Genomic DNA, 25,810 nt, shown 5'->3' with positions numbered 1-25,810 from the left:
AAATGGGAGGCCTTAGCCTAAACAAGAAAGACTGCTTCTCCATGAGTGGTGCAAGAGAAACAAAAGCAGGTTCAAGCTCTGGCGTGGGCTGGTCCATGAAATCATGAAGAGTCGGAAGCGACTGAACGAATAAACAACAAAAAATTGATCTGCATTTTTCCAGGTTAATATAAAGGAATAGGGAAAGAAGTGCCAGTTAATTTCCTTAAGACTTAGAAGGTAGTTGGCATAGGAAGAGAATGAGAAAAGCAGGATGCCCTAGGGAGATCAGAGGCAGCCTTGGCACTTCTGCACACAATCTTCCGCTGTCAAGCTGAACCACCTGGGAGATGCTCCCTCAGGTATACAGCCAGGATGTCATAATGGTTAGAGAAGGAATGTGGAATCAGTGGCCCATCAAATGTTGGATTAGAACTCCCATAATCCTTGACCACCGAAGTCAAAACAGCATTTGGAGGGCTGCAAGTTCTCCACTCTTCTGTTAGTGCTGGTCTAAACCCAGATTTGTACTTCTGCAGATCTCACAGGAAAAGCCAGGCTGGATCAGACCAAAGGCGCATCTTGTGAAGCATTCTGTTTGAATAATGTCCACCCAGGTACCCCAGTGGGAATCCCACAGCAGGACATGAGCTCAGTAGCTCAATCCTCTTGCTTTTGCTCACCAGCAATCGGTATTCAGAGGTTTACTACCTCTGACAACTAGAAGTAATATAGCAGCTAGTGGCCACTGATAGATAAATTCATGAAGGATAAGGCTAATCTCCCTGAAAATCTATCGAAGTTGGCAACTATCACTGCATCTTGTGGTAATGAATACCAGTTTGTAAGCTGTGTGAAGTCATTCCTTTTATCTGTCTATAAACTCTTTAAGGAGACTGCGGGCTGCCGGATGGGAGTGGAGGTTAATCTGATACTGCCCAGCCCAATTCTATGCATGTTTACTCAGGAGTGAGTGCTATTTCAAATAAACACCATTTAGTTCAATGGAGCTTACACCCAAGTCCATATGCATAGAATTGCAGTGTTAACTGAGTAATACTAGTCTGCCTTATCATATTAGAAGTCTTTTGGGTGTGATATGATAATCAACAATGCATCAACACCACTCGTTTTTCAAGAAGGTAAGTGGATAGGAATGTCATGCATCAGACATCATGTTTACTATTATTTATTTCCAAAATGCTACCTACTTTAACCTAGCTTTCCACAATTAACAACACTGAGCTCTAATAACTTCTACAAGCACTAACGCTTAAGAATCTAAAAGTAGAGGATACAAGCAATCTTTACTTCCATTGCCAAAGATGGGCATCAAGGGAGAAATTCAAAATGATCTAAGAGGACGATTTTTTAAAATCAAATAAAAATCACCAACTTTTTAGGGAATGCCTGGTCAAGATCCCTATATTCACCAGCGTATAGGTATAGGATGTAGTAAAGGAATAACACATCCAGATGCAAATTATCTGTGTGCAAAGGAATTACCACCCACCACAGATGAGTTCACCTGCTGCAATGCAAATGTTGTCCCAACCGTCACAAAAACAGTAAGAAAAATAGCTTCTGAAGGAGGTGAAAATGAGAAAAATCTGTGTGTCAAGTTTATTAGAGACAACAGTTCAGCATAGTTAAAACAGTTGCAGACAACCTCCTATTGAGGCCACCAGTGAGGGAGGAAGCAGCAGCCAGGCACCTCTCCACCGTGCCTGGGTCCAGCTCCAGATTGTAGTGCCTGAATTTGCTTTCCTTTTCCCCCTCCTCCTCCTCCTCCCTCCCAATCCCCTTTCCTTTTGTGTCATGTCTTTTAGATTGTAAGCCTGTGGGCAGGGACTGTCAAGAAATACTTTTGTAAGCCGCCGTGAGAGCCTTTTTTGGCTGAATGGCGGCATAAAAATCCTTAAATAAATAAAATATTGAGTAAAAGCCTGACCTCCCACTCCCCCGCCCCCCAGTAAACAGAACATCCTGGGACGAAACAGATGTGCTACATGTTATTTCGTAACTCAATAAACAAGATCTATTGGGCAACTTGTTTACAAGAACTTTGTGTGGCATATCTGTCTGGGCTGGAGCATGTGACGTTATTTCACTACCTGCTTCTTGCTCATAAAAGCCAGCCAGCATGTTTATGGCTGGTCAAACAAAACATTGTTCTTCTAATCATATCTCAAAGGGCAGATCTGGCTCTTAGAAAGTTAGGCTTGACTGTACGAGCATTTAAAACCATTTGTCCTTATATTACTGCTACCTCATGCTATCCACTTACCAAGGTAGCATTTATACTCTGGGCAAATACAACCATTTACAAAGCAGTGTTATTGCTATGTGCCTGTAACTGCTTGGTGTGATAGCCATCAGTTTTATTGTAAATGGTGCAGTTTTATCAAACGTAAGCATTACTTTGGTAAGTTACCACTTGGCAAAATAATTTTCTGAATTCTCCTTCTAAATGTTCTACCACGTACTCTGCCCATTATTTCAATCTTCCCTTTTGCCACCCTGTGTAAATATTTTGGCACCATTGCCTTGTATCCTTCACCATCATGTCAACTTGAGTGAAGTAGCTGGCTATTTTTCTGTTCCCCAGGCATACACAGAGGTGAACCATGATACTCAGTGTGGGGGCAAAGGTTTAATTTTCTAAAACATTCCTTACACAGATCAAAGTGCATTAGACCTTTCAAAAACATGGTGAATGAGAATGAAAGAGCCAAAACACAGTAGTAACCAGGTCCAGGGAAGGAAACAGCGTACTGTCTCTTTCAAAGTAGACAAAGGAGATCTACCAGAGAATGCCAAGGGGGCAATAGCTCTTTCCCGTGGGTGAGTAATGCAAGCGAAAAGTACACAAAGTGTAGAAATAAATCCTTAACAGCAGTTTTTTGCAAAAGGACATCAAGCACATATTTTAATTACACACGTTGATAGAGGCTTTGTTTTTGTTGCTATACAATGTATACATAATCAGGTAGACAGTACCAATCAAGGGAATGTTAAGTCTCCATCCCACCCCCCCAACCCACCCTCCATTGAGTGGATTTATAGCCAGCTCTTCCTTGCTGGATGTTTTCAAGGTAAGCATCAATGTGCAGTTATTGAGGCAATTATATTTGACATAAACAGGTACTGCAGATGAGTAAAAGCCCTGTGTCCCACGTTGGTGAAGGATGTATGAATGGACTAGTTCCCTATGTAAACACGATACTGCCTTTTTCGTTTCTTTAAAGCTTTCGCTGCCAGATGTTCAGTTCTGTATGATGTTCGGCCATCCTGGTATATATCTGTACATAAAGTCGTTTAGCACTAACTGCAATACTTACAGGCATGGAGTAGACAAATGAACATTGCAGACGGGACTGCCGGCTCTTTTGGTGATCAAACACAGATGTGAACATGAATTTAAAAACAACAGAATATTACTTTAATATTTTTTTGTACAGTAGGCGTAGATATAAAAGTTTCTCCAGATTCATTTCACAGATATCCTTACTGAACAATTTATAGCTGTCTGTTAACAGAAGCACCTCTGAGTGCTTGAGTCTTTTCAGTTAAACATAGTTAAAACATAGTTTAAAAAAAGGTAAATCATTGAATTATTTTTCTGTAGCCTCTTAATGAGCCAAATGGGAGTCAAAGGCAGTCCACATTCATGATGTGAATTTATAACACAGTTTTTAAAAAAGAAGAATCTTGACATCCAATTAAATTATCACTCATGTTTTCAGGATAACCATGGTGATGAGACCTGAAAGAATTAAAGAACATGTCAACTATTGTTTTAGTTTAACTTGACAAATTACCCGTGTTAAGAGACACCGCATGTGTACGTGTGTGTGGGTGCACATGACTGATTGTAACAAGCAATACTTAAGTTTAATGAAATATGGTAACACATTGTATACCCAGAAAACTTACCTATGTACCAACAGTGAACTGTCAGGTACTGCTTTCAGATTTGCTTTCAAGTTTTTAATATTTGTGAGTTGTGCTGACATAGCATCATGTGACCAATTTTAATGCTATTTTACCATTTTGAACTGTTCCACTCAAATGAGGAATGTTGCCCAAATTCCATAAGGAAACAAAACATTACATACCTAATACATAAGCAGCTACTAACTTTTGATTCACACTTAAATGGAGGTAGAGAGGCACCAGAGAATCCATTTCTCCCAATGTGGGAAGCATGAGAGCTGCAATGCACACTATTCCCAGGAAGACTGTGAGTAAACTAGGCCCCGATGAGGCAATTCTGTTTTCTGAAAAAAAGGAAGAAAGAAAAAAAATCACATTATGGGATAGTGTAGTATTTCAGATTGTATTGGCTGCTCCCTTTAATCCATAGCCTGTCCTCATACCCACAACCATTGCAATAGTCTATAAGACAGCAACTCACCAGCAGTTCCAGTGTCTTCTCTTATAAGAAGGGAACAGCTCTAAAAGGTATATCCTCTGTATCACCCAAGAACACAGAATTGCAGAATAGCATAGAGTTGGAAGGGGCCTTTAAGGCCATTGAGTCCAACCCCTTGCTGAATGCAGGAATCCATCTTGAAGCATATCTGAAAGATGGCTGCCCAGCTGCCTCTTGAAGGCCTCCAGTGTGGGAGAGCCCACGACCTCCCTAGGGAATTGGTTCCATTGTCGCACTGCACTAACAGGACGTTTTTGCTGATGTCCAGGGGACATGAGAGAAACCATGTTGGATCAGACCTAAATTCCATCCCATCTAGCATCCTATGTCCTACAGTGGCAAACAGATGTCTCCAGAAAATTCATGAGTAGGGCATGAAGGGGAGTCTCCTTACGTTGCTCCCACAAGAAGGACTTATGTGCACCCCATTAACCATGTTCCCCAGCAACTGTTATATACAGGCAGGGGTGGGCAATTTTAGGGGGGCCAGGAGGCCACCGCACCGGCTGCAATCCTGTGCGGTGGCGATGGTGTGAGGGAGCCCTGCAACCCACATGCTGCCCACCCGTGCTGTAAGGGATGCTATGCACTTGTTAGGCCCGTTCTTGCTGAGGAAACAGAAGCACCATGTAACAATATCTATGTCAGTTCCCCCACATCCTGTGCCGCAATACAGAAATGTGTTTGATTCTTTACCAAGAGGCAGTGACTAGCCCCGGGGCCACAATGGTGGGCAAACACACTCTCTTACTTTCTCCCCTGTGAGTGAATGGTTGCACTTATAGTGAGGAAAAATAATCCATTTCACTGGGGTTTCTCAGTGGCAGGGAACCGCAAGTCAAGCCACAGCCATTACAATTATGGGCAGCTTTGCTTTTCTACCTTTCTAAGTCACTTCCTCACCATCTGTTGCATTCCAAGTAACTAAACAGAGATGAGGCTTTCCTTGACTCTTAGCGGCTGGGGAGGCTCACACCAGGAGAAAGGAGCAGCTTTTGCCCCCGTTCTATTAAGTGTTGCTGAGTGCACCCCTCTATTTTCTACCTTGTGAGTTAATAGTTTAACTTTAAATTTAATCAGAAGGATTTCTATACCCATCTTTCCATAAAAAAACATTCAAGGCGCCTGATGACATTAAAACAACCAGCTACAATAAAACACAAGTCATAAATAAAGAAGAGCCAGTGGCCAATTAACAGCCTTTCCCAACCTGGTGCCTTCCAGATGAGCTGGACTGCAACCCCTACGCTAGCATATTGACTGAGGATGATGTAAGTTGTAGTCTGGCGCATCTAGAGGGCACCGCATTGCGGAAGGTACCTAAGTCAAGGGACTGAGCCTATGATTACTGCCATTCCACAAGAGTGGCATAAATGTTATGAAAAAGGCAGCCACATATTGCCTGAGCTAAAAGCAAAAAGGTTCCAAGAATCTTAAATACCCGGCTGACACAACGTCTGCTCAAAAAAGACACTTTCAGTCAGATGTTCCTTTATCCGCTTTTCCTCCTCTTCCTTCTGCTGCTGCTCTTTTGCTGTGGGAAGCAGCGTAGCAATGACTTCTTTCCGTCCCAATGCTTTCCTCTGGCTTTGCTCAGAGACCTGGAGCCGAAATTTGTCTATCACGCCATAGTGGCAAGGCCGGACATCTCGATGTCGAATCACTCTGTAAAGGGAGCAAATCCCATGATTGGTATATAAATATACTTGCGGTGGAGGGTGGGGAACGGCCATTGTGCAACTATTGCAAATAAGAAGATATAGCAGCGTAGTAGTTTTTGATGAGAGCCTGAGCAGCCAATTTCCACCCACCCCGGATAACCACATCTCTGTTCTATGGTGTCATTTACACATACATACGAGGATGAGATGCACTGAGTCTTTGGGTTGCATGCTCCCCGTTCCAGTGCGGCAGAGGGGAGTTTGTAAGCTCTAGCTTCCGTTTCAGATTAATTGTAGCTTGCCATGATGTTTGAACCCGAATGAATTTTGTTTAATCTTAATGACAGTTTAATGAAACAAATCAACTTCAAACCATAGTTTATGAAGTTGGCCTGTTTCAATAAGCCACAGTTAAGATTAAACAGAGTTTAGGGTTCAGGTGTAATGCTAATCAGTGGTTAAGCTTCCAATCTGACAGCAAATTATGTTATACTGGGAAGCGTCAATTTCTCTAGTAGTTGCTCTAGAACAGCAGTGGGAGCAAAGAACCTGACTGGGATTGAGACAGAGTTGGATAAATTTACAGAGTTTGGCACCACAATACCTGATGAACCTACCCATACACTGCACTCAACATCCAAGGTCCTCCTCCAGGTACCTACTCTGAGGGAAACTTGGAGGACGGCAACAAGAGAGAGGGCCTTTTCTGTGGTGGCCCACCAACTGTGGAATAATCTCCCTGACGAGGCCTGCCTGGCGCTGACATTGTTATCTTTTCGGTGCCAGGACAAGACTTCTCCCAGGCATTGAGCAAGATGTAATTAGCCTGGGTTTGTTTTTGTGGTTTTAAATTGTATGTTTTTGTATACCGCCCCATAGCTTCAGCTAATAATATACAATTATTATTATTATTATTATTAGCTTCGGCTATTGGGCGGTATAAAAATGTAATAAATAAAAAATAAATATTTATGAAGGCCATCATCATGCAATTCCTCCCACAACGCTTCAGTGGTGGCATGCTAGAGCCAGGAACCCTTGTGGAGCTTTTCCCCCTTCCGACACTTCTCTTGCTCTGCCACCAATGGGATGTGTGCTAAGGGGCATCAAAATGCTCCCAATAAAAATTCCCTTTATAGGGCATTAATAAGATCTTGCATATTCAGAGGTCTGATTGCAATATTTGAGATGATGAAAGATAACGGCTGGGTTCAGCCACAACAGGGGTTCCCTTTTCACAATATAGCTTGCCCCTCTATAAAAAAAAGACACCTGCCTTTTAAGCTACCTGTTGGGGGTGCGCAAAAATGGAGCAGCAAGTTTTCCCAGCCTTTCCTGCAACAGATGCAAATACTTTCCATTTCCTACCATCCACTGCAATAACCTTTGTTTGCCTTTCATGAGCAGCAAATAATAATTCAAAATTCAAATCATCACAGGGTCTCTGGAACTATTTAAAATTTATTTATTACATTTTTATCCCTCCCTCTAAGGCAGGGGTCTCCAACCCCTGGGCCACGGACCGGAGGTGAGCTGCTTTCACACACACACCCAGCGTACCTGGGCATAGGGCGCCATTTCGCCTGCCCAGCCAAAGCGAAGCCAGGACGCTGGAGTGGGGGGGCAGGCGTGGCTTCCCAAAACCATCCCCTCAACACCCCCCCCCCCCCGGTCCGTGAAAAAATTGTCTTCCACGAAACCGGTCCCTGGTGCCAAAAAGGTTGGGGATCGCTGCTCTAAGGGACTCAGGGTGATATATCTGGTTCTTCACCATTTTATCTTCACAAAAACTCAATGAAGTGGGCTAGGCTGAGAGGCAATGACCAGCCCAAGGTTACCTAGTCAGCCTCATGACAAGGATTTTAACTTCCTATATGAATTAAGAACTTAACAAACCTCTCCAAAGGGTAACCGAAAACTGTGTGAAAGGAAAGGTTATGCTGTGACTATGTCACTGGCTTGGGGGTTTCTCTTCATTACGAACTATTGAAGAAACACCTTTTACTTACATATCAACACAGCACTGAGGCTTCACTGCACCCGAAGCATCCACAACAACATATTTGTTTGGAGTTGTACAAAGAACTGAAATGAAAGAAAACTGGCAGTAATAAGACATTAGCCCATCACAAAGCTCAAGTACATAAATACAGTACAAAACCTATTCACTGTTTAGTTGCCTACAATTTCCGTGCATTCTAAACATTAAAATTAATACAATTCCATCAACCACGCAAACCTTAAATGGAGTTGTACCTGAGACCCACCTTTGAATTTTAAGGCAAATTCATAGGGATTATAGAGAGTCAACACCTGTTTGTGCGTTGACTGGTCATCAGCATAAAATATAAGTTCGGTGGGAAACACAAAGACGGGAAGATGTCCTTCCACTAGCTCTGGCTGTCTTTTTTGTTGCTGCATTGGCACCGTGTCCTTCTTGCTGTTCCTGCTGCTCTTAGGATGGCTTGATCTCTAAAGACTTCTGGCTCAGAGTAATTTAGGAATCTGAAAGCATTTTGGCAAACCTGTAGATGGAAAGGAAAACAGCAAACATAACTACTTTTGTTTTCCTATGTTTGCAACCAGGTGAACTGTATGTTAGTAAGCAAAAAGGCGCACCAAGCCTTTCAACTAGCACAATTCTGTTCTACTCTGACATGGGTCTGACACACTTCTTTTGGGGGAGGAACTTCCACAAGTGTACAGTCCTGATGACCACCATCTGTAGCGTTGTCGTGCATTCTCATTCACATGGATATGCAACTTGCGTGTATACATGTGCCATGACTAACCCAGGGAGTTTCTTTGCCTCTTGATTAATTTACATTTAACCGAGTAGCAAAGTACAATATTCAGAACAAAAGGTGCCATCAAGGGTACTCAGATAGTGTGTGGCCTTGCTGAACTGTCTAGAACAGCCTTCCTCAACCTGGGGCGCTCCAGATGTGTTGGACTGCATCTCCCAGAATGCCCCAGCCAGCTGGGGCATTCTGGGAGTTGTAGTCCAACACATCTGGAGCGCCCCAGGTTGAGGAAGGCTGGTCTAGAAGATGGGGATGTTTCAGGATTGGCAGTGAAGTGTGGGAAAGGGGCGGATCGTGTCACTATCTGTACTCACATGTACTACAGAGGTAAGTGAGGTATTATAAAAACTTTTTAATATACTGATAAGTTACACTAGTTCCCAGAATTCAAGTATACTTCCACTGTAAAGCTGTATATTATGTCATTAAAAAAGCACTGACAAGTACTCAAAGACCATTTAGAAAACACTCAAACACAGTGGAAGTATACTTGAATTCTGGGAACTAGTGTAACTTATCAGTATATGAAAAAGTTTTTATAATATCTCACTTACCTCTGTAGTACATGTGAGTACGGATAGTGACACGATCCGCCCCTTTCCCTCACTTCACTCCCTTGATTTTAAGGGGCCTGGATAGGCTTCTCCTTATCAGCTTGAGGATTGGGCCATTTTTCCTGCCAGGGCTTTGGATTGGTCAATTCAAAGGTACTCCTCCTGTGTTAGTTGGCTGGATAATAGCATGGCAATCAGTGAACAACCCTCTTTAATCTAAGTAAGGAGGAAGCAAGTAGATTCAGTTTCAGATTCAGAGGAAGCAAGTGTATTCTAGTGCTCCTGTGCTTCTGAAGTGGGTTCAGAGCCTTAACAATTTTCTTGACAGCTTTTCAGGTTGTGCCTTCCTGAACCAAAATGGATTCTTGAGCCAAGGTGTCAGAGTAATGCTAATTAAGTCCATAGCACACAGTACACCTGTCAAGGGGACAGTACAGCTGAAGGTCCTCTGTAGCAGTAGGTGCTTCAAGATATAAATGAACCAGTCTGTATTTTGAATGAGCACTATCAAATTAAAAAGCAACTGAAAACAAGAGACTTCCTAATTGCAGCAATTTTAATTTCAGGTCTTATCATAGCGCTGTTTCAGTCTGCAAAAGACGGCATATAAAACATTAAGTGGGATGAATAAAAGACTTGTCAACACCGTCTAATGAAAAGTGAGGGGGACATTTTTTCCCAGTCACATTTGTCTAAGTCCAATAGATGTTCTAATTTGATAATCATATTCCAAAGGGGTCACTGTCTTAATCTGTTGCAGCAAAAACAAAGACTTTTGCGGCACCTTAAAGACTGACATATTTATTCTGGGATAAGCTTTCGTGGACTATACTCCATTTCATCTGATGCATGATGAACCTTTTTGATACCAAAGTAACAATTGTCCCAAGTGTGGCCTCTTTTTTTTTAGCCCTTCTAGGTTTCCAATTTAGTTCTGAAATCTCAATCCAACTCAAAGCGAAGGCGTGCCTATGAGACAATGCTTGCTGATAGAACAAGACCCTAAAATCAATTTCTGATAGAACAATGATGGGATGTATTTAGCACTCGAGGCTTTCATCGACTTATAACAAGCACGGAGGTAAAAAAAGCTTGAAGCTTAGTATTTTAGTTGGAAATTGGATTTTTCAAGATTTTCACAAGAACTGATCAGTTATATGAAGGAGCTTCAAGAGCATGTGATGAGGTTTATGATGCTCATCAATGCTATTGGCTAATTTCAAAGATGAAACCAGCAAACCCTATGGGCGCTCGCTCCACAAACTTACAAAATTCCTACAGGAGAGGAACTTCAGTGTAGGAATTAACATGCAAACCCAAAGGTAGACTGTTATGTGCCATGAGCACCCTTGAGATTTTCACCCCATGTACAGGTTTAAAAAACAGAACAAAACAAAAATAAAAATGATTCAACTGTCAGAGAGTTTCGGCTATGGGGCGGTATATAAATGTAATAAAATAAATAAATAAATATTGATCTATCCTTGGGTTACATGGTATGTTCTACAGGCAAGTATTTGAGTGGGTATTTTGTAATGCATCAAGTGTCCCTAAAAGTTAAACGGACGATGTTGTTCATGTGTACTGTGGATTAGTTATTTCTGAACTACATTATCAGCCAAGTTAGAATTCTGGAGGTGGTCCATCTGCTTGCGTACATCTCTAGATTTTGGGCACTTTTTGTCTCAAAATAGATGAATAAGATCTACAATTACTTTGCACAGCATGTCTAATTATTAGGACTCAAGCCTTCATGTGCTATTGGTAATTTATATTCACTGCCTCATTCAAATACACAAGGAATATCACTGAGTCTACCCTGGAACTATGCCAGCCCAAGAAAACACAAGATTAAAAAAAACAGTTTCTGGAATTGCATAAATGAAGAATTCCAGGAAAAACTAATAATTTGAGTGCAATGAATCAGTTTGTAAAAGTAACATTGTCTAGGATACCAGTAACCTGTGATTTTCTCATTCAACATTTCAGAGAAGCCAAATTTACACGGCAAACATATATTCCATATTGTGCTAATACCAGAGATATACTACTCCTATAGCACGATGGCTGCCATATACAATACATGCTCAGACCAGGAAGGGGGGGGGGAATACACACAACCAGAGAATACAAAAATGGTGCAATAACAACAGATATGCCCACAGTGTCCTAGGAAACTGCCAATGCCTACCAGTCAGGGCCTATGCCAGAGGCAATGTCCACAAGCTACCTACACACAGAAGGAGCTGATGAACTCACAACGAAGAGCCATGCCCCCTGCATCACCCCTATTCCCCACACGCAACATTGAAATGAGGCCATAGTGCTTCGACGCCATCAGTTCCAATGGCACAGCCAGCAGCAACCTCACTGCTACTGGTTCCTATAGGTGGGTATTTGAGCCTTCTTATGCACCTGACAACCACTTTTATGAGCACAACACACAAAAGGTTGGAAGGAGAGCCCACACAACACCCACATTGCTCCCGTGGCATGATGACTACAGGGAATGCACACAAGGGTTCTAAGTCCCACCCAGAAAAGGAAATACTCTTTGGACAAGCAGCCATGAGTGGGGGTAGGCAGGGCTCACAAAAATGGTAGCCACAGGCACACAATGACAGCAGCAGCCTCCACTGGCTCACTGAATAGGACAGGGGGCTAGGAAGCAGAAGAGGAGAATTTGAGCTTCGTCGGGGGAAAGGTACATCTCAGTTTGCATGAACAGGAAAAAAAACCACACTACTCATAAGGTGCAAAAGAGAGGGAGCTCCCAGGAATTGAACCACATTGCAAACGCCAAAGAAAAGCTCCCTAACCACTCAGCCTCAGACAGGAACCATAAGCTTTCCCTCCACCCTCAGCCTTAAAATACAGTCATAACGTCAGGAACAGAGGAGCGCTACATGGTGGGAAAGCTTATGCTTTATATGCTGGAGGTCCATGGTTCAAATTCAGGGTAAAACCCCACTATAGGAAAGATGAACCACCACCCATATATAGGCACACCTGAGCAAATTGGGAATGTTGCATGGACCAATAACCTGCCACCTGCATGGGCAAACCAGCCCTTCTAGCTCACCCACTGCCCCTGGCACGCCATGTGACGATTCCTCTCCTCTATGCTGCCTGACAGGCCAATCCTGGTGGGCAGCATCACAACTGGCCCCTGCATTGCCCTGATCTTTATCATCCTATCCAACTGACTATTTCATTCACCCTTGTGGCAGCACCCATCCCTCTTGTGCACACTGAGAAGCCTGCTCATCATAGTCCAAGAAAACAGAGGGAGACGCAAGGGCAGTAGCCCTTCCTATCAAACTCCCTGCCCATTCTTCAGAGTCCCATCCTGAGGCCAGAATAGGGCAAGAGAAGGAACAAAACAGCGACAAAGAAACAAAACATGAGGTAATGTCAAAGACTTTACTGATCAGCAACTAGGGTGAAGGAGATCCTGAAAGAAGATGCAGGGCAGCAGGAGCAGTGTCCCTTATAGCACCAGCTCATCCTCTCTGTGTGGCTCTCTGCAGGCCACTTTCCTAAAGGTATAGGGTCCACCCAACACCCCCATTCTGTGCTGACCACAAGGGATGCCCACCCCATGACCAGCAGAAATTATCAGGTTTATTCAGTAGGGCTTATTATGATGCATAGAAAAAAGACTTTGCGTTTGGCCTTCAACATGGAGAAAGTAAAGCTAATAATAATAATAATATCAGGAGCACATGCTAGTTCACCATCTGCCCCTAACAGAAACTCCTTCAGCATTCAGAAAGGGGAAAGTCTCAAAGCTAGTCTTTGACTTCAGTGTAAAGAACAAAAGATACAAATACATACATATAGGGATTTGAGATGAGGAGGAAATTAATTTCATATTATCTAACTAAGTAACTTTCAGAGACACTACTATGGGAACACACCAATTATTCACCAGGCATATTCATGCCAATTAATCTTTAAAATTATATGTGTAAAAATATTTATGCTGGAGAACACATGCCAGGAAGTTGTGCAGGACTGATCCTGATGCCACAACTGTGAATCACTCTATTGTTCTTGGAAACCATATGGTTTACAGGAATCTGAGCATCAACCTGGATTCTTTTCTTCTACCACCACCATCCTCTCAGTCGCTACTTCCTCATTTGTTAATTAGCCATGTTCTCGGATTTTCAGGGAACTAACTAACTGAGCGCACGCACACACACCCCTGCTGATGGATTTCAGGGATAAGGTTTCCAAGAAATGAACGGGAGACAAACTTCATACCCTAAGGAAAGGGAGGTGTCATTAACGGCTGGTCCTCTCCAGCCTAGCACCCCTGACAAAAATGCAGCCAAGTCACGTGATGGTGTTTACAGCAGCCGAGGATATTGTCCAGATCTGTCAAAACAGCAGCCAAGGAGTAAAGGGGAAGAAACGACTCACCCAAACTCAACCTTCAGATCCAGACCTATGAAACCAAATTTTATAGGCTCTGATGCCACCAGCCCCCCTCTCACAGAGGTCCCAGAGCCGCTGCTGTAGCTGGTGCTGACTTTATTTTTAAACTGGCGGGCCAGACATCTTGCACTTGTTAAGGGTCATCCCTTATGCAACTCTGAGAACTCCAGCATAAGGTGGGAACTTGCTACTCAAGCAACTCTATATAAATCCCTCTTTAAATAAGAACCCCCAAGGCCTAAATTCCCCCCCCCCATATCCAGCCTCTCAGCCCTACGGAGCTCCATGGCCATCAACGACGTATTAGCAAACAATTTATCAGCAAACGTTTTACATAAGGGCTGTTAATAAATAAAAAAATAAATAAACAAACTCCCCTTTTCTCCTCCTCCAATAAATGCCAAAAAGGGGAGGGGGGAGGCAAAAAGCCCTATATGACAATAAGCTACAATTCTGCCCCTCCCTCTCCAGCCATTTGGCAACTTGACCTCCTCAGAGACATCCATGTTGGGGACCCCCTCCCCATACACAGACCCAATGAACTGACACGTGTAAACACATGCACACAACCTGAGAGACTCCCCACGAATAGCTTTGCCCCCCCCGTCTGAAACAACCACAGAGTCGCCTCAGCCGACCCTTCCTCGAATTCGGCCCCTTTTTATTTCTGAGGGGATTTAACTCTCTGCTTTTACCTCACAGGTAACGAGGGGGTGGGTGTTTTGGTGGGGGGTTGGGGGAGAAAGGGACGTCCCATCCCCTTCACCCCACGGAGGGCCGAGCGGCCCCTTCACCTACAAGGCAGCGGCCCCTTCGTGCCCCCACTCACCCCTCCGGCCAGGCCCGCCGTCTCCTGGCTCTTTTGTCAGCAGCAGAGGAAGCGCCGCCTCTCTCTCTCCCGCTCTCGCGCACCTTCCCCTCCGCTGCCTCCTCCTCCTCAGCAGGCCGGCTCGCGTCTCCCCGATCCCCCCGCCCCCTTTGCGTCACTTAGTCGCGGTGGCTGCCGGGAATAGGGAGGACTCCTGGCGAAGCGGGCGGTAGCGGAAAGAGACCACAGGGAGCAGGGCGCACGCGCGTCGCCTATTCTTGACGTCATCGCTCTCGTGTTGGGAATTCCCCCCCGCCCTCTCTCGGACCATCTTTTCCCGCGCGTGCGCAGTAAGCGGGAGACAAGCACCCTTGTCTGTTACTGCGATGGTGCATGGCGGTAGCGGAGGAGGAGGAGGCGGGGGGAACGGTGGTGCTGAGGACGCGCATGCGCGCTTCCCTCAGCAGGCCGGTCAAATGGGGAAAATCGGCCACTTGATAACGGCTGTTTTGACAGGGCCTCAGGGCCGTCTTTGAACCAACCTGAGGCAAAATCAAAATGATGGTGCTTCTCCCATGTAGTAAAATAACAACGCAACCACATACAATAATATATATTATACACACGTATATGAGTTATAACTATGTTCCATGTGTGTCATCAAGTGGGATATATAGTCTACAAAAGCTTAGGCCAGAATAAATGTCTTAGTTGTTAAGGTGTCACAAGACTCACTTCTCATCAATGCATGTTAAAAGAGAGAATCCTCTCAAAGCCTAAACTACCCGTACCTGTCAGGATCTGTTAGCTGAACAGCTATCAGCATCTTTTTTCCAGATCTAAAACATCCAAGGACCAGGCAGTAGGCAATTTGCAATGTCATCCTCATCTTCATCACTTTTGCAAAACATATTTTGTGTATATTAATATTTTTTGTTATTCTCCGCTACACCTTGAAGGCCTGTCCTGAGGCAGAAAGGTGGGGTATAAATGTTTTAAATTAATAAACGAAACAATGAGCCTTATAGGTAATGTACATGTATAAAGGCAGCCCCTGCTGCTTGGCATATTGTAATGGTATTGTCAAGTCAGATAGGATTTATTTGTTTTATTTATATCCCATCTTCCTGCCCGCCCAAAAAAGGGACCCAGGTATGCCATTGTCTCCAAAAGAAGCGTTAACTGTCTAGATCTCACTTTTCTCCCTCACTCTGGATCATAAACACACAGAAGTCAGTCCCTCTAATCCCTATACCATACTGGCTCTCAGTATTGGCAATATAAATTAAAGCTTTTCTCTATAATCATGTTTGCTCATAACTTTCATGAGATGGGAGCGGCAGGCAGATTATCCATCACAGCCTGACTCTCCTTTAGCAGATATTTCTTCCAGTGTTTTCCTCTGTTTTCCTCACTGGGAATTATTTTAAAAACTTTCCTACCTAACATCCTTTGGCTTTTTTATTGTTTAGGTGAATAAAATGAATGTTCCCAATACTCACTCCTACCACTTCGATTGCTGCTGTAATGCAGCCCAAGCTTTCTCCCTTGGCACTTTGGCGCTTGTCAGGGTGAGAGATAATGGCATAATTATTATTGTTCTAAGAATTGTATTCCTAATGCCTGCTCAGCTAATGAGACCCATAAAGCTTCACCCATAATGGACCGGTTCCCTTTGCAGCAGTTTGTCTTTGCTGTTGCTGACAGAGTCCATGTCCTGCGTATTACATCATTTGGAAAGAAAGACTTCATGACTTATGTGCTTATAACTGAAAACAGAAGATGGAATTGGTGATTTTGATTAGGTTGTTGGTTCTCAATGTGTGTGTTGCATTAGGTTGTTGGTTCTCAATCTGTGTGGATTGCCCACAAATGGAAGATATAGTGCAAATTCTACAAGACACCCAGACTTGTGCTACACTGGTAAATGTTGAAGTGCAGGCGATCATCATAGCAATCTCCCATAGCCACGCCCTGAAGGGAAGTCCAAAAATGTAGGCAGATGTGTTGATCCATAACTATGTGCATGTTTGAATTACATGTGTGTACACATGCACTAAAGAGCAGCAGTTTATAGCACTATACCCAATCGATTAAGATCAGTTGACAGTCATAGAATAGAGAGCAAACATGGGACTTGTTAGCATGGAGAGGCATTGTTAATCCACCATTAAGTTCACTGGTTGACCTTAGACAAGTCACTGGCTGAATGTGAGAGAGAAAGATTGCATGAGAATGTAAAAGAGAGATCTACCCAATTTCCTTCTTTTCCGCCCCTCACTGTTGCTGCATTTTATTTATCTACTACTTCCTGTCTTGGGGCGGGGTGCAGTGGAGTTTATGGTTTAACGTCTAATCCGTTTTCCCTAACACAATTTTAGCACTAACTTCCCGGATTCCTTCAGACTTCTGTACTGCTTGATCTGTCACTTTGTTCTTACCTTGTAGCCATCTGACAGAACTCTGAGGAGACCAAGATCAATAGACTGAAAAAGTCCTAGCCATGCTCCCTTGAACACAAAAGGAAGCTAGTTGACACCTGATTAGGGATTACAGCCAGAAAAGCCACTTGATGGACCAATCAGGAGGAAACAGCCCATTTAAACCTAATGTTTTCCTGCCAGCTGAGGAATTGCTTCAATCCAGCCATGGCTCAGCACTCCCATCTTCCATAACAGCCCATTTTATCCACGCACCAACCCACAGTAAACCACAGCCAATTAAACCTGTAAAGAATTTTAAAAGCTATATACTAATAGCTAGTTAGCATTCTGGGCAGATGATGGAGCAGACTACGTGGGGTGGTGGGTGGTTGCATTAGCTAGGGTTCCTGGTAGAGATTATGGTCTAGCAAGGGGGAGGGGGAAATCATGTGGTAACTGACCCCAAAAGGAGAGAAGTAAATATGGAAACAAAGCTAGGTTTTGTTAAAAGCTGAGATATTTCCATTCCCTAGATATGACATTTCAAATTTTAGTAGTGAGAGAGACATTGGTGTGGTCCGCATGTAATGGCAATGCATGGTGTTTTGTTAGGTTAAAACTCTGGGTTGTTTCTTCCTGATGACCTCAGAGTTCTGGGTTCCCATGTCATGCAAACAACCCAGGAATATTGCATTCCTGTTTGATTTTGTAATGCAGATGCAAAGTGAAAGCAGCAAATGAGCAGGAGGCTGTAATGGTATTTTTATTACTATAGTCACTTGGTGTTGAGGAACTTTGAGCTGGCCAAAGATATTAGTGCTGCTGAGGCATATATAGTAGCCCTGCCAGCAACACATATTCAGAGAAATGTGTAACAGTTTTCGGTCCTAGCCTTTCTATAACAGGGATCAAGGTAGGAGCAACCTTCTGACCCCCCACTACCGCCCCCCTGGCTCATCCTCTAAATTTCTCTCTGATCTCGACTCGTGGCTGTCCTTTCTCCTCTCTGACAACTCTCCTACTCTGATCTTGGGTGACTTCAATATCCATGTAGATGACCCTCACGATGCTGCAGCTCTACGATTTCGCTCCTTATCTTCCTCTTACGATCTTAAGTTCTGGTCTGAAGCACCCACACATTCCCTTGGACACTGTCTGGATCTTGTCCTCACTCGGAACTGCTCTGTCCTGGACTTTTCTATTGTTGACTTTCCTCTGTCAGATCATCATCTAGTCTCTTTCAATATTACTCACAATCCCCCTCCTTCACGTCCCGCTTCACGCCCTTGTCGTGACCTGCATTCTATCAACAATGAGGCTTTTTCTCAGTCTTTAGCCTCCTCTCTTCCTTCTGTCTACACAGCCGTTTCCTTGGACTCAGCCGTCTCCTCCTTCAACTCCTCCTTATCTTCAACTCTTGATAATCTTGCTCCATCTACAACTCGGATAGTTCGCCCCTCTCAACCCCAACCGTGGCTCACCTCCTTCCTCCGCTACCTTTGCTCTTGTTCCCGGGCAGCCGAACGCCTGTGGCGTAAGACCAAGGACTGGGCGGACTTTGTCCACTACAAATTTGTTCTCTCCTCTTTCTCTTCTGCCATTTCACTGGCCAAACAGCAGCACTACTCAACGTTGATCCAGTCAAATGCTAAGCACCCTCAGCGGCTCTTCGCGTCCTTCAATTCTCTTCTGAAGCCTAATCCGCCATCTCTCCCCGCCTCTCTGTCTGCCAATGACTTTGCCTCTTTCTTCAATGCTAAAATCCAAACTATTCGCTCCGATCTAGCCAGCTCTGCTCCGCTTCCAGCTCCTGTCCCTCACCTGTCAGTTCCTCCTGCAACTCTCTCGGCGTCCCCTTCGGTCTCAGCTGATGAACTGTCTAAAATACTGCACTCGTCGAAGCCTTCCACTTGTTCCCGTGATCCGATTCCCTCTCGCGTCTTTATTAATCTTATCCCCGCTATCCTCCCGTCCTTGCTTCACATCATTAATTCTTCTCTGTCCTCTGGCTCATTTCCTTCTGCTTTTAAACATGCTACAGTCTCTCCCATTCTCAAAAAACCCACTCTTGATCGACTATCCCTGTCTAACTACCGACCTGTCTCTCTCTTGCCCTTTGTCTCAAAGATCCTGGAACGTCTGGTCTACTCTCGTTGTCTTGACTTTCTCTCTAATAACTCTGCTCTGGATCCCTTTCAATCTGGCTTCCGTCCTTTGCATTCCACTGAAACAGCCCTTACCAAGATCACCAATGATCTTCTTACTGCCAAGTCTAAAGGCCATTATTCCGTTCTTATTCTCCTTGATCTAACCGCAGCCTTTGACACGGTTGATCACGATCTTCTCTTAGATTCCCTCCATGACCTTGGACTCTGTGGCTCTGTCTATAACTGGTTCGCCTCCTATCTAGAGGGTCGCTCTTTCAGCGTGTCGGCTAACGGCAGCTCGTCCTCCTCTTTTCCCCTTTCAGTTGGGGTTCCGCAAGGCTCGGTGCTTGGCCCGTTGTTGTTCTCTCTATACATGCTGCCCTTGGGTAAGCTTATCCAATCTCACGGCCTCCAATATCACCTGTATGCCGACGATACACAATTATATCTCTCATCTCCGGAACTTTCTCCTGATGTTCACGATCGTATCTCGGCATGTCTCTCAGATATCTCAGCCTGGCTGCTTCATCATCGTTTGAAACTTAACATGGCAAAGACTGAATTGCTTGTTTTTCCTCCTAAACCTTCTCCTCACCTCTCATTCTCTCTTACTGTCAACGATGTCACACTTACTCCAGTCACGGAAGCTCGTAGTCTTGGCTTTATATTTGACTCCTCGCTCTCCTTTACTCCTCACATCGAGGCAGTAGCTAAATCCTGTCGTTTCTTCCTATATAATATTGCCAGGATTCGACCATTTTTGTCTGTCTCTTCTGCCAAGACTCTCGTTCACGCACTGGTTATCTCTCGGTTGGACTACTGCAACCTTCTTCTCTCTGGCCTTCCTTCGTCTCACATCAGTCCGCTGGTCTCTGTCCACCACTCTGCCGCTAAGATCATCTTCTTGGCCCGCCGCTCTGACCATGTCACTCCACTTCTGAAATCTCTTCATTGGCTTCCAACTCACTCCAGAATCCAATATAAACTTCTCCTGCTGACCTTCAAAGCTCTTCACGGTCTAGCTCCTGCCTATCTCTCCTCTCTCATCTCACACTATTGCCCCGCTCGTGCTCTCCGCTCCTCTGATGCCATGCTTCTCGCCTGCCCAAGGACCTCCACTTCCCTTACTCGGCTTCGTCCTTTTTCTTCTGCTGCCCCTTACGCCTGGAATGCTCTTCCAGAACACTTGAGAACTACAAACTCAATCACTGCTTTTAAAACTCAGCTAAAAACTTTTCTTTTCCCTATAGCCTTCAAATATTGAGTTTGTTCTGACTCTATACTGTTTAGCTTCACCCTACCCAGTGCCTGTTTACACTTCCCTGTGCCTGTTTGCATTCTCCTTCCCTCTTTATTGTTTACTACAACTTATTAGATTGTAAGCCTACGCGGCAGGGTCCTGCTATTTACTGTGTTATCTGTACAGCACCATGTACATTGATGGTGCTATATAAATAAATAAATAAATAAATAAATAAATAATAATAATAATAATGGACTTGATTGAGTATCTCATATTTGGAGTCAAACTAGATGTAACATGGGTGATGGGTGATGATATCACATCAAACCCAGGTGAGGCAGTGACTGTTCTGAACCAGTGCCTCGGCATAGTAATGGACTGGATGAGGGCTAACAAACTGAGACTCAATCCAGACAAGATGGAGGTACTGTTAGCGGGTGGTTCTTCTGTCCGGCAAGGTGATGTTTGCCCTGTCCTGGACGGGATTGCACTCTCCCTAAAGGATCGGGTCCGTAGTTTGGGGGTGCTCTTGGATCCAGAACTGTCACTTGAGGCAACTCAGTGGCAAAGAGCACCTTTTATCAGCTTAGGTTGATGTACCAACTACGCCCTTATCTGGACAGAGATAGCCTAGCTACAGTTATCCATGCTCTGATAACCTCTCGTTTGGATTACTGCAATGCGTTAAACATGGGGCTGCCTTTGAAAATGGTCCGGAAGCTTCAGCTGGTACAAAACAGGGCAGCCCATTTACTAACAGGGACTGGCCGGCGAGATCACATTACGCCAGTCCTTTTACAACTTCATTGGCTGCCAGTCCAGGTCCGGGCCCGATTCAAAGTGCTGGTATTGATATTTAAAGCCCTAAATGGTTTGGGGCCAGGTTATTTGAAGGAACACCTCCTCCCATATGTTCCTGCCTGGACCTTAAGATCATCTACAGGGGCCCTTCTCTGTGAGCCCCTGCCAAAGGAAGTGAGGCAGGTGGCTACTAGGAGGAGGGCTTCCTCTGCTGTGGCACCCCGGTTGTGGAATGAGCTCCCCAGAGAGGTCTGCCTGGCACCTACACTGTACTCCTTTCGTCGCCAGCTGAAGACCTTTTTATTCTCTCAGTATTTTAACACTTAATTTTAACTTAAATTTAAATTTTACTGTTCTAACTCTGTATTTTATATCAATTTTGCTGCATGGTTTTATCCTGGTTGTGCTTTTTATACTGTATTTTGTATTTGTGCTTTTAACCTGTTGGTTGTTTTATTATGGTTTTAATTTTTGTGAACCGCCCAGAGAGCTTCAGCTATTGGGCGGTATAAAAATGTAATAAATAAATAAATATGTACAAGATCTCCATGAGTGCATTTTTTAATGAAAAGTAGCTGGACAAAGTGGAAGGCAAAAGGAAGAGGGGCCGACCAAGGGCAAGATGGATGGATGATATTCTGGAGGTGACAGACTTGACTTTGGGGGAGCTAGGGGTGGCAACGGCCGACAGAAAGCTCTGGCGTGGGCTGGTCCATGAAGTCACGAAGAGTCGGAAGTGACTGAACGAATAAACAACAACAAGCTGGAAAATAATGTGACTTTGGGGAGAGGGATGGGAAGGAAAGAAAAAAAAAAAGAAGAAAATTATTTCCAAATAGCTGGAGGTCAGAATCAAGCAGGTGGTAGTAGTGTTGGAGGCCAAGGGATTAGGATAGCTTTGGGGTGACTTTTCTCAGTACTGAGCACGACCTTATTCTAGGTTGCTGAGACAAAGAGGAGGTGTGGAGTAACGAGTAAGAACAGATCAAGAAAATCCTGAGTTTGCAGCAAGCTCACTGGGTGGCCTTTGGCAAGTATCTTTCTTTCTCTGTCTCAGCCACTGTCTGGAAGATGGGAATATAGCTGACCTACCTTTCCAGACTGTCATAAGTATGATAACTACATTTTGTGAAGAGTGCACAGTATTATTATTGACAGGCGTGTCCTGCCTATCTTTACAGTGTAGTACGTAGGAAGTCTCAACGGACGTGGTGCAAGTAAGTGTACTGGATCCTGGCAACTAGTACAGGATCTATAACAATAATCAGTTAGCTGCGCTTAGCAGTGATCTCTATGTAGGTGCACTCTGGCTGTCTTTACACGGTAAAAACCAGGTCAAACTGGTGTCCTTTTATAGTTGCTTGATTCTAATCAGAGCCAATGTTGTGAAATGGAGAGAACAGGGCACCGTAAATGCACTGGCCGAGTTGGCCCTGGCAACCATATCTTTTGATCCAGTGAGTGCCTGCCCCAATGCACTGTGGAAAATGGGCTAGGGCTTGAGTTGATCTGGATGCACTTGGAAGCAGTGATCAGGGGTCTGGAAACAAAGCCCTACGAGGAGAGACTGAAACAACTGTGCATGTTTAGCCTGGAGAAGAGAAGATTGAGGGGAGACATGATAGCACTCTTCAAATCCTTAAGAGGTTGTCACACAGAGGAGGGCCAGGATCTCTTCTCAATCCTCCCAGAGTGCAGGACACAGAATAACGGGATCAAGTTAAAGGAAGCCAGATTCTCGCTGGACATCAGGAAAAACTTCCTAACTGTTAGAACAGTATGACAATGGAACCAGTTCCTTAGGGAGGTTCCCACACTAGAGGCTTTCAAGAGGCAGCTGGATAACCATCTTTCAGGTATGATTTCAGGTGGATTCCTGCACTGAGATGGCCTTATAAGCCCCTTCCAACGCTATTATTCTATGATAAAACATGTGGAAGTCCCCGCCCGTCTCCTGCATCTGGAATGCATTAGAAAGTGTGGGCTCATCCTTTCAGTCATGCTGAGCTTCAGCAATAGAACACCCTCGCTATAACTCAGGCAAGAGCTTCCTCCCCCATCCATGAGTGGGCAGGCAGGGTTGGTGGCACCAAACGTTGTGACGGGCTGCAAAGGCCACCCAAAATATGTGGACCTCAGTGTCAGTAGTATGCTTGGATGTGAGAAAATGAAGTACAAATTACTATGCACTCATCAGGTGTGCTTAGGTAATTTGGGTAGCCTTGTAGCCTAATCCACCTTATAGATCTGGGTTCATACAACATGATAACCCACATTCAGTGGTTGAGCATGGTTGAGTATGGGTTGTTGTTGAGCCAAGGGTTATTGTGTTGTCTGAACCCAGAGCGCTTTCTGCAGGGTGGTTTGTTAACCAGCCTGAACAGCCCAATAACTAAATAAATAGGTTTTTAATGCTTTATGTGTGTATGTTCTGTGTTTTAGAATTTTAAATGTTGTACACTTGTTTTTATCTCAATTTTAGAATTTCTGTAAACCGCCCAGAGAGCCCTGGCTATGGGGGTGGTATATAAGTGTAATAAATAAATAAAACAACTAAGAAAAATAAGCCACCCTGCATCCTGTGGAAAATTTGTGTGGGTTATCAAGTTGTGCGAACCCAGTCATAGGGTCTAAATGCCACTTTTGCGTGGAGGAAGGATGGGATGAAAATGTTAACTAATAATTTGCATGACACCTTTGGATTAATTAATGGCAAATATGAAATAATTTGCATGGTACATGAGGGAGAGGCAGACCTTAAATGTGTGAGAGATACAAAGTTGCCCAACTCTAAGAGTTTAGGACACCTTAGCCTCTTCCCTGAAAACAATGGCTATTTTTGGATTCAAAGCCCTGGCTGGCCAACAAGGCGTTTCCAGGAACCACGGCAAATAGGTGGTGGGCCCCAAACTCTCTACCGCCAAGCTGAAGGATTAGACCAGGAAGATTTAACTTCAAATCCTCAGGCAGCGACAATGTTTCTTTTCTCTTGTCCATCACCATGGGAAGGTTGCACCTTTAAAGGCAGCCTAAAAATACATTTAAATTAAAAAGTAAAGCTGACTGGGCCACCGCAGGCCAGTCCCTCTCTCAGTCCTATCCTACCTTGTAGGGTTGTTTTGGTGGGACACCTGTTTGGAGCTCTTTGGAAGAAAGTCAGGATAAAACTCAGCATATTAAACCTGCTCCCTTAGATATCACACCTAGATTTTGCTTCTTTGCTGGTGTGTGTGTGTATGTGTGTAAGAGAGAGCAATTGCCTTCAGAAGGTAGGCCTGCCTTCCCCAACGTGGCGCCCTCCAGGTGCGTTGGACTACAATTCCCATAATGCCACAGCCAGCACCATTTGGGGGAGGCAGATGGCGTCTTCGTTCTTGCTCTCTCCGATATATAGTTACCACCCGAATGTGTTAAAACCTTTGATGGTCCGGGCTGCTGCGACAGCGTCCCGCTCCCCCCCCCCGGGACTATTTATATCGAGATGGCATCGTGCGATCCTCTCCCACAAGAGCTGCAGCAGTTGTTTTACTTCCACGTTGCCATTCACGGGCGGCTTTGCGTCGTGGGAGTAAAGCCAAGCAGTTCCTGGGAACGTGTCATTCCGGCTGCAAAAGCAGGCGCGGAAACCACCTCGCGGTGGGTGGTGGGGGAAGGTTTCCACTTTAACTTTGCACCCGGGCAAACCGGGCGAGGGCCGTGAGAAGGCGCGGGCGCGTGGTGTTGCTCCAACAGAGCAGCGTCTGGGACACGCGAGAGCGCGCGCCTGGGGGAGGGATCCTGTGCAACGTTGGCTCCGGCGCAGCCCGATCCTAAGCACGTTTCCTCGGAAGGAAGCCCCACCCGGGCCCTAGAACGTGTGCACGGGGTCTGTTTTAGCAGCCGGGGCTGCCTTGCAGGCAAACGCGTGTCCTCTATCCCAGTTCGAGGCGCCCCTGGACCGAGGAAGCGGAGCCGCCCTCCGCCAGCGGCAAATGGAATCGGGGCGTGTGACTGCGAAGCCGATCGTGGGAGGAAGGAGCCGTGTGAAACCACAAGACGTGCTTGTCCTTGCACTCAGCGGGGGACTTGAGGCCCCCACCCCGCCCCGTGCAAAACGTGCCTGGGGTCCGCAACGGCGCCAGATTCCCTCCGTGTGAACGAGTTGGCAGCCACGCGTTCGAGCACCAACCCTTCCTCGGTTTTGCAAACACATACACACACACACACAAATAATAATAGCAACAATATATAATAATAATAATAACAACAACAACACGTCGCCTGCATTGCATTGCATTGCATTGCCTTGCAGGATTGCACCGCGTCTCGCGCCCTGCACTGTCAATCAGCCCTCGAGGGCGAAGCTGCCTCCTCCCCGTCCCTCGAACGAGCCCCGCCCCGCGGCCCCTCATGCATATGCAAACGAGGGCATAATCGGCGGCCAATGGCGCCTCGCTGCGGTCACATGCTTCCCTCCCGGCCGGAGGAGGAGGAGGCGGCAGCAGCGGCAGCTCAGGCCAGAGAAGTTGAGAG

General features: G+C 45.0%; 1 protein-coding gene across 3 annotated transcripts; it reads right to left on the bottom strand.

Annotated features, from left to right (window-relative positions):
• Positions 1-2,878: 2,878 nt before the first annotated feature.
• On the bottom strand, positions 2,879-14,811 carry MOSPD1 (motile sperm domain containing 1). Of its 3 annotated transcripts, none has more exons than XM_063141672.1 (6): positions 14,706-14,811; positions 8,343-8,600; positions 8,085-8,160; positions 5,856-6,079; positions 4,098-4,259; positions 2,879-3,745 (listed from the first exon to the last, which is right to left on the bottom strand). In XM_063141672.1, exons 2-6 carry the CDS (start codon positions 8,494-8,496, stop codon positions 3,714-3,716), a joined length of 648 nt encoding a protein of 215 aa, XP_062997742.1. In that variant the 5' UTR covers positions 8,497-8,600; positions 14,706-14,811; the 3' UTR covers positions 2,879-3,713. The 3 variants fall into 3 exon arrangements, with proteins under 3 accessions (XP_062997742.1, XP_062997740.1, XP_062997741.1); XM_063141670.1 differs by having other exon boundaries at positions 4,121-4,259; XM_063141671.1 differs by lacking the exon at positions 14,706-14,811 and adding an exon at positions 14,572-14,659 and having other exon boundaries at positions 4,121-4,259.
• Positions 14,812-25,810: the final 10,999 nt, after the last annotated feature.

The sequence above is a fragment of the Elgaria multicarinata genome, chromosome 15, assembly GCF_023053635.1.
Source record: "Elgaria multicarinata webbii isolate HBS135686 ecotype San Diego chromosome 15, rElgMul1.1.pri, whole genome shotgun sequence".
NCBI classification, from domain to species: domain Eukaryota; kingdom Metazoa; phylum Chordata; class Lepidosauria; order Squamata; family Anguidae; genus Elgaria; species Elgaria multicarinata.
The sequence above is the reverse complement of the archived record's forward strand: the minus strand, read 5'-3'. Positions and strand labels throughout refer to the sequence as shown.

Bases quoted from the DNA above. Each gene is read 5' to 3' on its own strand.
- MOSPD1 (XM_063141670.1), bottom strand. From the start codon at position 8,496: ATGCAGCAACAAAAAAGACAGCCAGAGCTAGTGGAAGGACATCTTCCC. The intron at 4,260-5,855 runs GTATTTAAGATT...CCTTTTTTTCAG, and splicing joins GCAGACGTTGTGTCAGCCGG to AAAACAGAATTGCCTCATCG. The intron at 3,746-4,120 runs GTTAGTAGCTGC...TAATTCTTTCAG, and splicing joins CATTTAAGTGTGAATCAAAA to GTCTCATCACCATGGTTATC.